The sequence below is a fragment of the Crotalus tigris genome, unplaced genomic scaffold (assembly GCF_016545835.1).
Source record: "Crotalus tigris isolate CLP2741 ecotype Arizona unplaced genomic scaffold, ASM1654583v1 scf7180000018016.4438896, whole genome shotgun sequence".
NCBI lineage: Eukaryota > Metazoa > Chordata > Lepidosauria > Squamata > Viperidae > Crotalus > Crotalus tigris.
This window is the reverse complement of record NW_024096778.1, coordinates 1,238,374-1,256,806: the sequence shown is the minus strand read 5'-3', so window position 1 is coordinate 1,256,806 and position 18,433 is coordinate 1,238,374. Positions and strand designations below refer to the sequence as shown.

The window sequence follows — 18,433 nt, the reverse complement described above, 5'->3', positions numbered from 1 at the left end:
AGCTAAATCAATCTACATTTTTAGCTCTATTTACAATTTAGTAACATGATCTATCCATCACAAGCAGTTATTTCCTAGTGTGTGAAGAAATCAACAACAATCTCATGGATTACGCTGGCATGGAAAAAAAAGGAACTTGCTTTTATTTTGCCAGCACCAATCCATACACACATATAAAGTTCTATCAGTATAATTTTTGCTGTTAAAAACTATGAAATGAAATTTTAGAGTGAAAAGGAGAAAGACAAATATTTTGGTGGATTTTTTTTAAAAAAATGCACTAATAATTGCAATGCTTTTTTTACATCTTGTATAAAAATGACAATCGTCTATGGCAGGGGTAAGCAACCTCGGCTCTTTTATGACTCATGGACTTCAACTCCCAGAATACAGTATCTGAGTATACTATATTATGAGTCACCATACCCCTATGGTGACTCGTAAGACTACATTTTTTAATAAGCTGTTAACTCAGAGTTAACTGTGGCTTGTGGGCTAAATAAACAGAGTGAAATAGCAGTCTGAAAGATATAAGAACTACCTCAGTCAGGGAGATCAAAGTCCCAGAATTAGGTGTCCAATAGCAACCAAGTAAATGCTCTAGAAGCTCAAAAACAAATCAAGTACATTATGATAAATACTGCAACTACACTGCGGTGCTAGTACCAGGGTAAGCTAGTAAAGAAAATTCTATGTATACATTTTGTACGAACATATTTATCCTGTCATTCTTCTAGAAGTACACAATTGTATTCTTATATTAGCTGATTGACAGCAACTAATCCTAAATCATCCATGGGAGAGCTTCACAGATTTGAATGAGGGACGTGCACAAACCATAAGAATCTGCCTAGTTGCTAATTTAATCATTCATAAAATGCTAAACTTCACCACTAGTTACAAATCTTTAATATAATTTGGGGGCTAATTTGCTGGTAACTTTTAAAACAATTATATTCAGTAAATATTTAATAAACTAAGGTGGGATAAAACTTATTTCCTGATAAGTACAGGTGGTCCTCAATTAATGACCACTCATTCAGTGACTATTCAAACTTATGACGGTGATGAAAAAGAGGTAGTTACAGTTGTCCTCGTATCTATGGCTCTTGCAGCATCCCATGGTCACATGATCATGGTTGGCAACCTTCCCTGCCAGGTTGCCACAAGCAAAATCAATGAAGAAACTTGCAGGAAATTGCAAGGATTTCTGTGTCCTACTCAGGGGTAGGCAAGCTCGGCTCTTTTATGACTTGTGGACTTCAATACCCAGAATTCCTGAACCAACCATGCTGACTCAGGAATTCTGGAAGTTGAAGTCCATAAGTCATAAAAGAGCCAAGGTTGCCTATCCCCGTCCTAGCTAAATGACTGCTGCTGGAATTGCTGCTGCTAAACAGCACAGGCACATGGTTTTTCTACTTACAACCATGTCGCTTGACAATAATCTCTGCTCCCAATTAGCTTTGTTAAGCAAAGACTAGTTGTAAGAACAGAACATTTAATACTTTTCATTTTTAAGTTTAGTCCAGAACACTTTGACTGAAGATAGGTTCACTGTAATTAAAAGCTAGTGCTCTCAATCACTGAATTGTGACTTTGTATTTTAAATTAGTTTTCCGTTATAAGCACTATTTCCCTTGTATTGCTATGTTTAATTATATAGAAAACGTATTTTTTGACATTCAAATATCCTAAGGTATTACTTTTTTATTTTAAGCTTTTTTCTTTATTTTAAGTTTTTTTTCTTTTTTACTTCCAAACCAGATCACAAAGAACTTTTGAAATTCCTCTTAGTTTTGAAAGAAGTTTGCCATGTCTGCTATTGAACAAAAGCAAAGTAAGCAATTTGGGCTAATCTGCTGTCCTAGCTAATTGCTAGGCTTTTGGTCTAAACCATTGACGCAGGAGGTTCAGTTCCACACTTAGCCAAGGATGTTTTTTAGGTGACTTATCTGAGAAATACCTTACAAAGTTGTTCCAGAGATAAAATCAGTCATGTACATCAAAACTCCCGGTCCTCAATTATATTCTCATATTTGTAATACTTTGCAAGATTATATGAACAAATTTAATGTTGATCCATTCAACCTGCCTTCATAAATGAATTTTGCCTTCTTTTGAATATGGATGCTGCATTTGTTTGATTATATTCTGGTATCCTCCTTTACATCTCAAATCAAAATAAGTTATATAGATACTATAACTTTTCAAATCGTGCTCCTGTGAATGTCATATCTCTATTTTACAATAAATTACATTTTTAAATAGTCCATCTTATCATCTTTGGTATGGAATACTTCAAAAATCTTTCAGTCGTAGAATAACATGTTTCTCTACTTTTAGCAGAAAAATGCACAGAAAGGAAGTTATCAGAAATTGAGCTTGACCTGAAGTAGATGCTTTATACAAAAAATAACAATTTGTTAAAATTACATCTTTATTATGTTTTCAAAATAGAAGTTTAGGAGGAATGTGTATCTCCTGCAAAAAAGCAATTTCACATTCATCTTTTTCAATTTGACTACTTGCCTTTCAATATTAAAAAAAATCACAAAACAAGAAGAAAAAGGAATGTGCCATTCTTGTATTTAGCTGTATTTAAATGGCAATATAGCAAATCTGGGTCAAAAAAGTAAAAAATAAACTCCAAAATTAAGAATAGAAGAAAGTTCTATAAATTAACTGAAATATAAGGATTTTCGCCAAATGTTAAATAAAAAAAGGGCAAGGGAGGAAAAAAAACAAGAACATAACTGCAGAACAGATTTCAATCTGTATGCCCAGGACTATTCAGATATAACTGGCAAATATTTAATTCACAATTGCAGAGAAAAGGAAGCTAACATTTAGAATGCAAGCTAAGCACACTAGCTGAACATGGATATTTGTTAATCTTCCTCCAAAAGAATTTTAGCAAAAATGGGAGGAAATATGGTTTTTCAACTCCAACAAATGATGAAATTATTGACCTATGCAATAATTTCAAAACAAATTTCAGCTGGAAACCTGATGAAATATTGAAGGTAATTCTGTAAAGCAATAATTTTCACTGCATTAAACCTGTTTTTTGTTGTTGGATTTCCTTTGTATAATATGGGGGGGGGGAAATGTGAAGATTATTATCTACGCATTCAATCACTTAATCCAGGGGTAGGCAACCTTGGTTCTTTTATGACTCACGGACTTCAACTCCCAGAATTTCTGAGTCAGCAAATGGATTTAATGGGTTAGAATATGTTACTCCTTCATGATTAATCTGATGAATTACATTTATTAGTTATACAGAATGGAGAAGCAGAAATATAGTAAATTCTCAAACTGAATAGATTGGTTGCTGGCAAAACCAATAAGCTTATGTATTAGAATGTCTCATCATGTTTTGGAACTCTGATAAACACTAGTTTCCCAGCCCCCTTTATGGATTACTGCCTTGTTGTGGCGAAGGGGCTTGCGTAACTCAATGAAGCTATAAGCTATGCCGTGCAGGGCCACCCAAGACGGAAAGGTTGTAGCAGAGAGTTCTGACAAAATGTGATCCACTGGAGAAGGAAATGGCAAACCACTCCAGTATCTTTGCCATGAAAACCCCATGGACAGTACTAAAAGGAAAAAAGATATGACGCTGGAAGATGAGCCCCTCAGGTCGGAAGGTGTCCAATATGCTACTGGGGAAGAGCAGAGGGCTAGTACTAGTAGCGCCAGAAAGAATGAAGCGACTGGGCCAAAGCCGAAAGGACGCTCAGCTGTGGATATATCTGGTGGTGAAAGGAAAGTCCGATGCTGTAAAGATTTTTTCTCCATAGGAACCTGGAATGTAAGATCCATGAATCAAGGCAAGCTAGACGTAGTCAAAAAAGAGATGACAAGACTGAACATCGACATCTTAGGAATCAGCGAACTAAAATGGACAGGAATGGTGAATTTAACTCAGATGACCATCAGGTATACTACTGTGGGCAAGAATCCCTCAGAAGAAATGGAGTAGCCTTCATAGTCAATAAAAGAATAGGAAAAGCAATACTGGGATACAATCCCCAAAATGACAGAATGATCTCAATTCGAATCCAAGGCAAACCATTCAATATCACAGTAGTCCAAATCTATGCCCCAACCACTGGTGCTGAAGAGGATGAAATTGACCGGTTCTATGAAGCCCTACAGCACCTTATAGAATTAACACCAAAAAATGATGTCCTTATCATCATGGGGGATTGGAATGCTAAGGTAGGAAGCCAAAAGATAACCGGAATAACAGGCAAGTTTGGCCTTGGAGTACAAAATGAAGCAGGGCACAGGCTAATAGAATTTTGTCAAGAGAATACGATGGTCATAACAAACACTCTTTTCCAACAACCCAAGAGACGGCTCTACACATGGACATCACCAGACGGTCAACATAGAAATCAGATTGACTATGTGCTCTGCAGCCAAAGATGGAGAAGCTCTATACAGTCAGTAAAAACAAGACCAGGAGCTGACTGTGGCTCAGATCATGAGCTTCTCGTTGCAAAATTTAGGCTTAAATTGAAAAAAGTAGGGAAAAGCACTAGGCCACTCAGGTATGAACTAAATCATATTCCTGATGAATATACAGTAGAGGTGACAAATAGATTTAAGGAACTAGATCTGATAGACAGAGTGCCTGAAGAACTATGGATGGAAGTTCGCAACATTGTACAAGAGGTAGCAACTAAAACCATCCCAAAGAAAAAGAAATGCAAGAAAGCAAAATGGCTGTCTGAGGAAGCTTTGCAATAGCTGAGGAAAGAAGGGAAGCGAAAGGCAAAGGAGAAAGAGAAAGATACACCCAATTGAATGCAGAATTCCAGAGAGTAGCTAGAAGAGATAAGAATGCCTTCTTAAATGAACAGTGCAAAGAAATAGAAGAAAACAACAGAATAGGGAGGACCAGAGATCTCTTCAAGAAAATTGGAGATATGAAGGGAACGTTTCATGCAAAGATGGGCATGATAAAGGACCAAAATGGCAGAGACCTAACAGAGGCAGAAGAGATTAAGAAGAGATGGCAAAACTACACAGAAGAACTATACAAGAATGAGCTTAACATCCCAGATAACCACAATGAGATGGTCACTGACCTCGAACCAGACATCCTAGAATGTGAAGTGAAATGGGCCTTAGAAAATCTGAGCAACAACAAAGCTAGTGGAGGTGACAGTATTCCAGCTGAGCTATTCAAAATCTTAAAAGACGATGCAGTAAAAGTGCTACACTCAATTTGCCAGCAAATTTGGAAAACTCAACAGTGGCCACAGGATTGGAAAAGGTCAGTTTACATTCCAATTCCAAAGAAAGGCAATGCCAAAGAATGTTCAAACTATCGCACCATTGCACTCATTTCACATGCTAGTAAAGTTATGCTTAAAATCCTACAAGCTAGACTCCAGCAGTATGTGGATCGAGAACTACCAGAAGTACAGGCAGGATTTCGAAGAGGCAGAGGAACTAGAGATCAAATTGCCAACATACGCTGGATCATGGAGAAAGCTAGGGAGTTCCAGAAAAACATCTACTTCTGCTTCATTGACTATGCAAAAGCCTTTGATTGTGTGGATCACAACAAATTGTGGCAAGTCCTTAAAGAGAATACCAGACCATCTCATTTGTCTCTTTAGAAACCTATATGTGGGTCAAGAAGCAACAGTGAGAACCGAACACGGAACTGATTGGTTCAAAATTGGAAAAGGAGTCCGGCAAGGCTGTATACTGTCACCCTGCCTATTTAACTTATATGCAGAGCACATCATGAGAAAGGCAGGGCTAGATGAATCAAAAGTTGGAATTAAGATTGCCGGGAGAAATATCAACAACCTAAGATATGCAGATGATACCACTCTAATGGCAGAAAGTGAAGAGGAACTAAAGAGCCTCTTGATGCGGGTGAAGAAGGAGAGTGCAAAAGTTGGCTTGAAACTCAACATTAAGAAAACCAAAATCATGGCATCCGGCCCTCTCAATTCCTGGCAAATAGATGGGGAAGAAATGGAGGTAGTGACAGATTTTATTTTTCTGGGCTCCAAGATCACCTCAGATGGGGACTGCAGCCAAGAAATTAAAAGACGCTTGCTCCTGGGGAGGAAAGCTATGGCAAATCTAGACAGCATACTAAAAAGCAGAGACATCACCCTGCCAACAAAAGTGCGTATAGTCCAGGCCATGGTTTTCCCAGTTGCAATGTATGGCTGTGAAAGTTGGACCATAAGAAAGGCTGAGCGCCAAAGAATTGAGGCCTTTGAACTATGGTGCTGGAGAAGACTCCTGCGAGTCCCTTGGACTGCAAGGCGTTCAAACCGGTCAGTCCTAGAAGAGATCAACCCCGACTGCTCCTTAGAAGGCCAGATCCTGAAGTTGAAACTCAAGTACTTTGGCCACCTAATGAGAAGGAAGGATTCACTGGAGAAGAGCCTAATGCTGGGAAAGATTGAGGGCAATAGAAGAAGGGGACGACAGAGAATGAGATGGCTGGATGGAGTCACTGAAGCAGTAGGTGTGAATTTAAATGGACTCCAGAAGATGGTAGAGGACAGGAAGACCTGGAGGAACGTTGTCCATGGGGTCGCGATGGGTCGGACACGACTTCGCAATTAACAACAACAACAAGTTTCCCAGCAAGAGTGACCTTGTAAGAACATTAATTATCCTGAAGTATCTTATCATTAGTTTCTCAGCAAGAGTGATCTTCTAAGAAGAAACTATCCTGAAGAAACGTATCACTCTTTAGTAAACCAATCACAGATATTTCCACAGACTACTGTCTTCTAAAGATATTCTGTCTCAGTCTCGAGTGCTAATTTTTTTACTTTTATTAACTTCTAGAGTCTAGATTCTAGACTCAAATAGGATGAATCAATGCGTTTTTTTCAACAGTTACTAAAATTTTCACTTTAACAATCATAGCAAAACATTCTTGTTTGCTATCCCAGATAATTTTAAAAACAGGTCCTATGTGAATGCCAAAATAACGATCAAGTTTATTATTTTAATAATAACCACTACAGGAACAATTAAGCTATTCTAAGAAAACTAATGCAGATAGTACTAGAAAATGTAATGATTATCCAACTACAATGGATAATTCTCTTCTCCCTTAATTGAGATTTATATTTTTGAAGGTATTCTTACTTTCATTCCTTCACATTATTTCAAACAAAAGTATAAATACTTCTAAACAACTTTATTTCACAGGGGTATCCTTTAAGATTTTCACTATATAAATTTCAACTGTCTGTTGACAAAGTTGGATTTAATTTGCTGCCATCTTCAGAATTAGTAATTTAATTAATTTAATTTAATATGCAAATTAAGGTCATAAGAAAATCTACTAGAAGTGACTTGCCCAGAATAACAATTTTCTATGTTATTTTTGGTATAACAACTGAAATTAATTGCTATTATTTATGAAAGGATTTTAAAGCTTTGCCATCATGTGAACATATTTCTACTATCAATAGAAAAACAGTCCCAGAATGTTTGTGTCTTTTATAATTCCATCATACTGAGCACATGTTCACTATTATTTTTAGTATGAATGCCATTTTTTCAGCCATTCAATAGTAAATAGTTATTGTATAATTTTACATTATAGCAGTAATCCATTTGGTTAAAATTGCAGTAACCATTTTTTCCTCCCAATTTGAAAACAGAAAATTATACTTTTTACTCCTTCTAAATATATATTTTTAGATTTTTTTTAAAGGTAGCTAGAGATATTTAAAAAGCTCAAGATAATTTTTCTTTGGGCCCTAGGCTAGAGAAGGTGATTGAGAACAACCTTACCAATTTGTCTTTTAACTGAACGTGAAGGGTGGAAGTTTTGATTATAGTCATAAAAATTATAAAATTATGGCATTAATTAATGTAAGTTAAAACATTATCCACAATGAATGAATTTGGACAACACCCCTAAATTAGTTTGATGCTACCTGATTTATTTGATGATCCAGCCAAGCCAGATCGGTTTATATCAGTCACTTGTTTCCTTGGTGTGCACTTGGTCTCCCCATTCTGTTCTCATTTTATATCTTCGTACAACTTTTGAGCCCTCTCTTCAGCTATAGATCTACAAATTATAATAGATTTGGAAATGCAAGTAAGTTAAATTACAAGGTAGCAAGTAAACTGTATTTTATTCCACATTCTATGTAGCCTTAAGTAATATGAGTTCTTCTTTATTATATGTAGTTTATGTGTTGTGTGTGTATACTTATATTTAGTTCACCATGAACATGTCTTGAAATATCTGTGTTGAAATAAATTGGGCATTTCCTTCTGAATCCTTACCAAATTATGCCCCCCAAGTGGGAAAACATTACAATCATTTATTCTTTACATGGAAATGATAGAGAAGCCATGTATGGAAGTAACCAGACAATAACTCAGAGTGACCCAACAGTATGATGTAAGGCAGCTTCTTCTATTAACCAATTAAATTGATGGGAAAGTGTATCATGGCACAAAGCATCCTGATCTGCAGGCAAAACTATACTATTTTCTTACAGAATTAATGACCAGCGACCATTCCCAGTAGGGGAAGATGGAAGTGAGCCTGTCTTGCTAACATTTCACAGAGCTTTTACATCCCACATTTCCTTTTACTACATTGTCTGCAAGCATTTTGCAGGCACATCTGCCTAAATATAAGGTGTCTCAATAAATTCAGTCGGCCACCACTTTTGGTGCCTCTGCTCTGGTAGCAACATGTTCCCTGAATGACTCAGGAGTTAGCACCAATGAATCCAGCGGGATTCACTCTTGGAGGGTTAAACCGAGGTTACTGTTGTTTTGTTAGTGACCAGGCAGCCAAATCTAAAAACGGTGACGCGCCCACCAGAACACGGATCTTTCTTCAGTGCCACCAAGTTAGAGGCGAAAAGAAAACTGCGGGTATAAGGGAAGACAAGAGACTCCTTCAGGGGTAATTCTTACCCTCTTTGGCGCCGGGTTGAGAGTCGGACAGTAAAAGCGGAGCACGGTCCTCCTCGTCTTCTGCCTCTTCTGGCTTCGGAGTCTGCATATCGCCTTGCTCCGGATTCCAGAGAACCCCACTGGCTGGTCCCCCTCGTCTCCCGGGCTAGAAAAACAAAGTCCCAGGAGCCGGCACGTGATCTCTAGCACGTGACCTCCAAGCGGGCAGAAATATGACTCGTCTCAGGATTCAGCCCCACCGGCCGGCTTTTCTTCCTGCCCACTTCCTGTATTCGGCCATCTTTAGTACTGGCATTCCGTCTTCTGCTTGATCAAAGGAAAGGTGAGGGGCGGGATTTGCGGATCCCGCAATCGGCCGTGGAAACAGCGAAGAGTGTCCATACCTGCAATGCTAATATATGTGTTTGCATGAGCATTCATGGAGCAGAAGTAGAAATGAAAAGTCAGACAGAGAGGGAATTGGCCCATAGTTCCAGCAGGTGGCGGCACCTGTCCCTGATTGCTAGAAATTAAATACTTATTGAAAAAAGATATTTTTTTTTTATAAAATAGAAGACCCTGTGATGGACTTGGATACACTGTATTTTACTGGAGTCTGTGTAGTCCAAAGGCAACCCGGATGGTTCTTTAAAGCTTGTGTATGAAATAGGATATCCTACAGATAGCTATCCTATATATATATAATATCCTATTTCTAACATTTATAAAAGACATATGGTGCAGAAATTATAATCATAAAAAGTTTATTCTATTCTAGATGATAATAAACATTTGCTAGAATAAATAGCAAATGCATATTTTTTCACAAATGTCATTTTTGCATTATCACTTTTTGTTTAGAAAAGAGATTTATTTAAAACATATAGCTGTCAATTTTTTAATCAGTGGAGTGGATTCCAATCAAAAATCAAAAGACAAGATTAAATGAGATAAATCGCTATCCTTGCACTGGCTTCTTTCAATTGCTGCATTCGTCAAAAACAGAGCAGTAAAAGAAGCAATAATATATAGATTTACAAAAGAAACAGCATAGTGCCATGTCTGATCCTTTACTGAAATGCTGACAATGAGGCAGAGAAGTTAAATTGTTAAAATTAGAGGATACCCTTCTGAGATAAAATATCAAGGCAGCTAACTACCGTAGAGGAAGACTTTTCATCTTTTTCCATTGTCTTTTGCAGAAATATAGTTCTGCCAAAATACAAATTAATTCCTGTACTACTAAATATTATAAAATGTCCTGTTCTGTTGAAGTGCACAAAGGCCTTATCTTTCCAGACAGAAGATCACATGGAATATTTCTAATTATTTACTAGGCAGTCGGGACAGTGTGACAGAGTGTTGGTGTAGAAAGATAAGTTCAAATCCTTCCATTATGTTAGAGTTTATTAAGTGCTTTTGACAATCCCTTTTTTTTAACTGAAGAAAAGCAAAGAATGATAAACATAAAGAGGAATTGATAAAATAAGGAGATAAAACCATTTCCACTGTGCAATTATTCTATTGTTAACAATTATTGTTTTTATTTAATTTAAGCAAAGTTAGTAAAACAGTTGCGGATATATATGAAGTGAAATTATTTTTCTAAAGAATGTAGAAAGACAGAAGAATATCTGACACATGTTGGGATAGTTAATAGTGATATAACTGGTGAAAACCTGAAAGCATCATTGGTAGGGAATGTAATTGTTTAGTTAATAATACTAAAATTATTATGGATGTATATATAATAAATTGGGGTGTGTGCGTGCATGATGGCTCAGTGGTTAAATACCCTAACAGTTCGAAAGCATGCATATGTGAATAGATAGATAGGTACCGCTTTGGGAAGGTAACAGCGTTCTATGAGCCTGGACATATAGTCGTGCTGGCAATATAAGCACAGAAGTGTCTTCAGACAAAGCTGGCTCTCTCGGCTAAGAAATGAACATGAGCACTGCCCTCTAGAGCTGGACACAATTGGACAGGTGAAACCTTTACCTATACCTTTTATGTAATAAAGAAATTGGAAAAAATGTTTCAGGTGCAATACAAGATGTTGTATTTTTAAAATCCTTAGTGGAGGAATGGGAACTGATGGCCCAACATGTTATCTAAACCAGGGGTCCCCAATCTTTGGGCCGCAGCCCATAGTGGGCCCTGACCTCCTGGCCATGGGACAGGCTGGCCAGTGTGCGCGTGTGTGCACACTCCCTCACTTGTGCTAGTGCATGGCCATGGGGTGTGAAAACGGGCTGCTGCTGTGTCTCGGCATGAAAATGGGCCACCGTTGGAGTGCGGAAATGTGCTGCCGCCGCATTTCCAATTAGCAATTAGCAGGGGTGTCACCCCCCCCCATTTTGGCCGGCGTGGCTTCCAGTCCTTCTACGGCGTTCCAGGAACCATAGCAAGGTGAGCTCCCTTCCTCTCCGCTGCCATCTCCTGTCGCACTCTCCTTCCCCTTGTATGCTCTGGCCGCTTGGCTGTCTGGACCAGCAAGGCATTGGTCCATAAGTATGAGTTGCTGCACCAGGGTTCTTCTGTTGGACTGGCAAGACACTGGTCCGTGGGTGTTGCCCGCTACGAGTCCATGAGCCTCAGGCAGCTAGAGACAGCTGTGCTCACGTCCCTGTGCAGCTGGCAGTTGGCAAAGTTCCCCCCTCTCGGCCAAGAGTGCTCCACAGCGCGGCGCCAAAACCCCGGCGTCCGTCGGGCCCATGTCATTCTGGCCTGCACTCATCAGCTGAGAGAAGGCTCGGTGGGAACAGAAGCAGCAAGGCAGTCGGGGGGCCCCCTGCTGGCATGTGTCGACCCCACGGGGCATTCAGTGATGGTCTGCGGGGCATCGACGGCACAGTAGCTAGCGTCCCAGCCACCCGTATATGTTGGCTCCACGGGGCTCGACAGGCGGCCCCCTCTACCAGGATTCCATCTGAAAGACTTAACCTAATTGTTCGTGTGCCCTGTGCCCAACCTCACCGACAGCCTGCCCGGCTTCCTGGGGTATTGCTGATGGAACTTCTTAATTAAACAGGGGGTATGGATGTCAGCCTCCTTCATCCATGACGCCTCTGAAAGGGGGTACCCTTTCTAGTGGATTAGGTAGTACAGGCCACCCCGTCTGAGGTGGGAATCCAGGAGTTCCTTGACTTCATACCGGTCATTTTCTACGGATCCCGGTTTCCTATCTAGGTGTGTACAGGACGATCCCTCCACCGGTTTTAATAGGCTGCTGTGGAACACTAAGTGTATTTTACCCTGAAACCTAGGTAAGTGTAGACGCACGGCCACCAGGTTGATTACCTGGGTGACCTGAAAAGGCCCAAGGTACTTTGGTGCTAGTTTCTTACATGGAAATTGTAGCTGTATATACTTTGTGGATAATAGACCAGATCGCCTACCTGGAACGGTTTCTGGGCCCTTCATTTCTTATCAGCCTGTACCTCAGCAGTATCCCTTCCTTTCGCTAAGGCTTCCTTGACTACCCCCCATACTTCCTTCACTGTGCCATCCACTCACTGGGTTGGCACGGTATGGGACTCTCTTGGCTGTACTCCGGTATGGGGACAAAGTCCCTGCCCTGCACCACCTGAAAGGTGCTGCTATGCACTGCATTGTTGTAAGTGACCTCTGCGAACACCACCAGATCCACCCAGTCTGTTTGTTGGTGGGACACATAGCGCCGTAGATACCGCTCCACCTCTGCATTCGCCCATTCTGCAGCCCCATTGGTACTAAGGTGGTATGCCGAACTGAGCCCTTCGGACAATCAGATGAAATGAACGAACTCGTGCCAAAAGCGAGCTGTGAATTGAACCTCCCGATCCATGATGATCTGCCAGGGCGCCCCATGTAAGCGATAGATGTGCATCAGGAACAGCCGGGTTAGCCTTCGAGCCGATGGCAAACCTTTACAGGGGATGAAGTGGGCCCTTGTCATTACATCACATATCATTGTTGTTATGTGAACTGTATTTGTAGCTAGCCAGCTTCTGGGTGCAATTCCAGGTGCTGATTATCACCTTTAAAGCCTTTCAAGGCACAGGGCTTGGTTATCTGAAGGACCATCTATCTATCCCAATTGTTCCAGATCCATTCAATTAAACATTGTCATTGCAAGGGATCAAGGAAGTACGCCTACTCTGTTGCTGCCCCTCCCTTCTGTAATAGCATTTCTCCCAAAGATGAATGTGCCATCCACTCTCCTGGGGCTCTTAAAAAAACACCTAAAGAATGCAGTTGAACAGCCTCAATAAGGACCATGGAATTTGAGGCTAGGTGCATGTTTTTTTTTCTTTGCTCTTTTTTTAAAAAAATAATAATTAGTCCAATACATTTTTTTAAATAGCTAAGCAAAACATACTGTATATGTTGGAATTGGGATGTCTGAAATGATCACGGCAGTATAGTTTATGTCAACTTCCAAATGCTGTTCAGATGCAGAAGTTCCAAGCAGCTTATCTACAGTATTGGTTCCTGCAAAGTAACCCTGGCCTAGGACAACTCACTTTCACAAAGTAAGAAAATATTCTCTTCATCAATATGGACATATTAATGAATGATTTCCCACAAGCCAAATCAATTAGAAACTAATTCTGTTGCAGTCCAAAAATAAGTTGTGGGCCATCTAAAATAATAAACCTGTCCAGAAAAAAATTATGACATTTCATATAAGCACCATTGTATATGAATATCTTGCTATCCATTCCACAGGAAACTGTGACCTACCTTCAGTCATATTCCCTCCATGTTTTAGATAGCGCCTTCATTGACTGGCATCCACCATAACATATTGCAAAACTTGACAGATAAATAGTATTCAAACAGAGGAGCACTTGCCACATAATACTCCAGACCCCAATTGCAGGACTACTGGAAAAAAAGTTGCCTACACAAATATAGGAAGATTGAAATAAAAAATGATATTTTATTATAAATCCAGTCCAATAAGAAGAGGATATCTAGAAAAAATACACCAGTTCTGGAAAGTACATTCAGAATTAGAAATAACAGAATGGAGGCTAGTAGATCAATGCTGATGTCTTACATCCTGCAACAATGCCTTTACATATCATTAAACATCTCCTATCCCAAATCCTTGGGAAGAACTCAATCCATGTATAAAAATTCAGTTTAAACATCTGGCTGATTGTGCAACGAACTGTAATAATAAGGTAATAAAGCATAAAGAACTGGAGCTGAGTTTTAAAATCTAATTGATAAATTATCTCCCTCAAGCTTTCTGGCAAGGAGCTAAGCTTAGGCTGTCAGCTTTATGTCTCGGATCATATTCACTTAGATCCATATTCCAAATAAACTGAAGACTAGTTACTAACTTCAGCAAGGCAGGTCGCAGCCTGTTGCAAACCAACTAAGCGGGAACATTCCTCTGCTGGAGTCTGTATTTTCATCTCTGATTCAACCCATCAGACTGCTCCTACTAGGAATCCAGCATCTTTCTCCCTAAACTGCTGGGCTTGCCCTGGACCTCTTGAAAACTTACGACTTCTTTCTGTTTTGCCAAATCTCCGGAGCGAGAGAGCAGGCTTCGTGGAGCAGAAAGGCACAATACAAAACCCCGCCGGCCCTACCTTCTCTCCAGCTCCCTCTCCCCGGCCTTTCCATTTGGAGGGTGAGAAAGGCTCGTGGGCATAAAGGCCTGTCCTCATTTCGGCAGGAGCCTCCGAGTGGAATAGGAGGGGCGGAGGAGGAGAGCTGTGCCTTTGGAGAAGGCGCTACCCCTGTTTCGACACAAGGAGCTGCTTTCACTTCCCGAATTAGCGCGATTAGCCCGAAAAGGCAAGGAAGCGCCGCGAGTGCAGCGGAGCACCGTTGTCTCCAGCTCGGCTGCCCGGTTCCCCAGAAGGAAGATGCGGCTCTTACTGGAAGTTGTTCCCGCTACCCGGAGGAGCTCTTGGCTGTTCCCCATCCTCCCTCTCATTTGGGGCTTCGTGATTGCTTTCTCGCTTGTTAACGCTGGGTAGGAAAAAATAAAATAAAAATGGGAGCGCAGGGAGGGTTAGCAGACAAGAAAGGACTGAGAAGGGGAATCACGGAGGGAGGAGAGAAAATTGGGGAAAGCATCTTTTGGGGGTATTGTGTTCTCCACGGGAGGCCTAAATTTGCATTTTGCTAATTTGGACCAAAATGCAGAGCTTTAGGCACTGAATTAAAGTTGCCCAAACAACTGCTTAATTTTCTGGATGCAGATGATGCAGGTATGAATGCATATTGGGCCAGAAGCCTGGGGAAAGATCCTTATGGAGACATTATTTTTCTTGTACTTATTGGAGAAAAACTTCCTTCCTTATGCTTCTATATCGTTAGCTCAGTATATCTCAGAGGGGTTTCGGTTGCTTAAGTTTTAATCATTTCCTAATCCAGCATTGTATAAGGATACAAACAAGTTCCCTCCCATATATAGTACAATCCTCCTCTGTTTTCATTTTGCTCACCCCCCCCCTCAAGAAACTCTTAATTAAAAATGGCATAGCTGATGAGAGAAAGACGCAATTGTTGCAGAGTTGCCTTAGCTCTTTCAAAGTTGTTCTAGTTCATATAGATAGCAATAGCAAATTCTAATATTACATATTTTAATAACAACTGTCAGTAAGTATCAAGACTTTTATTTCTTTTTGTGATTTCTAGACCAACATACCTGTTGGCAGTTCCTAAAATAATCCGGCCTGGAGCAAATCTAACTATTGGAGTTTGGCTCTTAAAGGAAAACCCTTCAAGCATTAGAATACAAGCGCAAGTACTCTTGGCAAATAAATCCATATTACAAGGAGAAGCAGTCTTTCAGAGAGGTGAGGTGGTTGCCTTGACTTGGAATGCAATGAGATTTATTTATTTTATTTATTAAAATTTCCATGTCACCTATCTCACTATCCAACATGATTCAAAATTTCTTTGTGTCAGTAATTAGCTTATATGATTACAGTCCTAAGCATGTTTATTCAATTCTTACCGTATTCCAAATGTATTATTCATGCTTAGGATGGCAGACAAAGATGGCAGTTAGATGGGGTCTTGTTGAAATAACTGTGCATAGCAATTTGAGTTAAAAAATGTTCACAAATGCTCTAAGGCAGTGTTTCCCAAACTTGACAATTTTAAGGCATGTGGACTTCAACTCCCAGAATTCCACAGCCAGCGTTGCTGGCTATGGAATTCTGGGAGTTGAAGTCCTCATGCCTTAAAATTGTCAAGTTTGGGAAACACTGCTCTAAGGTATGGGGGTGTAATCTATATGGGATTATAAATATAGTTATTTGCTGAGTTACTAGCAGTTTATACATATTAGGTCTTGAATTCCAAAGGAAGAGAAAGCTATACATTATCTTCACCTTCTTCCTTGACTTTGTTGCATAAGGAATCATTCCTATTAATATAGTACCTGCCTGTGAAATAAAGTTAGAATATGCTTTTGCATGATCTTTCTACAAGTCCCCTTTCAAATAATTTACATAGAGTGGTTACCAATCCCATGAGGTCAGGGCAGCATGCCAATGGTTTAGTTTTCATCCTAATGAAAATCCCCCCCACCCAATCTGAGTATGCTTAGAACAACTCAAGAATAAAGATGGACATGTAGTTAAGTAGAGATGTATGAACATAGTTTTTACTCTATTGTGCAGTGTTGCTATCCATATATAATAAATGGCTAATGGTAGAAGTGGCTTTATAAACTTCCTTCCCCCCTTCCTTCCCCCCTTCCCCCATTCATTTCAGTGAGAGCAGATCTTTTGCAATAATATCTCTTTTAAGAAATATGGCTTGATTAGTATGCAGTTGATGCTTTCAAAGAATTAAATGGAGGAACACCTATTATGAGTGTTATCTGAGATGAAGCTGTTGTTCCTCTGATTGATTTACACAAAGGAAGAGTGCTAACTTTCAGAAGCATTGATTTTTGCTAAGAATCTTTATCTCTTGTATCAACATAATACTTTTCACAAACTAAGTATGTGTGTGGGCGTGTTGTATTGCATTTCCTCAGGAGAAGAAGAAATATAATGTTTTTATAACATGAACACAACTTTAGAGGCAAGATTTATGACCTCTTGGCAACAAATGAATAGCAGCTCTGTGAGCTATTTTCAAATGAGTCAGTCATTCAAATACATTTTGAAAATAGTATTAACTTATTTTCCAAAACCATAGCAAAGAATGGTAGCCTTGCAACGTATGAGAGTTTCCATATACAAAGGAAATTACTGGGAACAGATCAAATTGAGAAAAAAAATCAGTGTCCAACTGGATATAAAATTGTCTTAGGATCTTTCCCATTTGTTTCTAACACATCTTGGCAACTTCCTTTTTCTGTTGGGTCTCCCCGTTTAAGATGAAGTTGTACTATGTACCTTTGGAGAAATTGATTCCAGGAATGAAAATCAGACCTGACCAACGATTAGTGAAGCAAATTTTATTAATAAAAAGGAAATTTGTTTAAGAAAATCAGAGGTTGTTAACAGTACAAGTTGTTCTCAATTAACAAAGGAAATTGGCACTGGAATTTCTGTCCCCATGCGATACGGTTATAAAGTACATCACAGGACTACATCACTTAGTGATGATAATCCAGAAGTTTCTGTTGATGTCTTTAAGTGAAGCTCACAGGTCTTTAAGTGAGGACTTCTGTGCAATTTCTTGCCAGCTTCCAATAAGCAAAATTGATATGCAGGTTCTGAGGTTTTGCTGGTTAAAGAAATACAGGAAACCAGAAAGTGCCTTTTAAGTTTTACGTGTTTATTCACCTGAATAGAGACGGACTCCTCTAAATGAGGGGAGTAACAAATGACAAGAAATCCTTGTATTTATTCTGTATACTTACATAAGCAACCCATCCAGCAAAGCTGACACACATAAGATAAAGATTGTACCCAGTAAGTCTGACATAATGTAAATAAGAAGGGAGAAAGCAGAATTAGCTAAACATGTTCTCATTTGAGTGTTACTTAAAGATATCATATGTTCTTGGGTGGGTTAGGACATTGGGTGTTGTCCTTGCTATCCTTTCCTAACCCTGAATCCAGGATTACAAGTGACCAAAGAGAGAGAAACCATCTATATGTATTCACAATTAATACTGTCCCCTAATTCCTGGTCATCAAAATCAGTGGGGAGGCCAGCAGGAAGTTGCATGCCCCAGGCAGTTTGCAAATAGGCTAATCAGCAGTAAGTGGTGGGGGATGGTACGTGGAGGTGCATGGGTTGTTCGTGTGGTGCAAGTGTAGTGGGGTGGCTGCTACAGGGTTTAGGAGGGTACATAAGTGGCTGGTGTAAATGTGGCAGGGCTGGGGGTGACTGCTGCATGGTTTGAGTGGCTTATCAGTGACTTGCAATCTTTCCTACTGTCTTCCTTATTGACTTTGCTTGTGCTGCAACTTTGAGGATTGGTTGTAAGGACCACTCATTCAGTGCTATTGTTACCTTGAATAGTGGCTGAACGAGTGGTCATTAACCAATGATTACCTGCAACAGAGGAAGTCTGCTCTTTTTC

The 18,433-nt window shown here is 39.7% G+C and overlaps 2 protein-coding genes across 2 annotated transcripts in view; one reads left to right on the top strand and one right to left on the bottom strand.

The window, feature by feature from the left end:
• Window positions 1–9,148, bottom strand: part of SLC17A5 (solute carrier family 17 member 5) — a 31,104-nt gene extending 21,956 nt beyond the window's left edge. Inside the window, exon 1 of the mRNA XM_039346639.1 lies at window positions 8,950–9,148. Within this exon, the coding sequence (XP_039202573.1) occupies window positions 8,950–9,037 (88 nt within the window). The 5' untranslated portion in view covers window positions 9,038–9,148. The remainder of the gene's footprint in view (window positions 1–8,949) is intronic.
• Window positions 9,149–13,921: 4,773 nt separating this feature from the next.
• CD109 (CD109 molecule) overlaps window positions 13,922–18,433 on the top strand; it is a 76,219-nt gene continuing 71,707 nt past the window's right edge. The window contains exons 1-2 of the mRNA XM_039346638.1: window positions 13,922–14,908; window positions 15,577–15,737. Coding sequence (XP_039202572.1) covers window positions 14,799–14,908; window positions 15,577–15,737 — 271 coding nt within the window. The 5' untranslated portion in view covers window positions 13,922–14,798. The remainder of the gene's footprint in view (window positions 14,909–15,576; window positions 15,738–18,433) is intronic.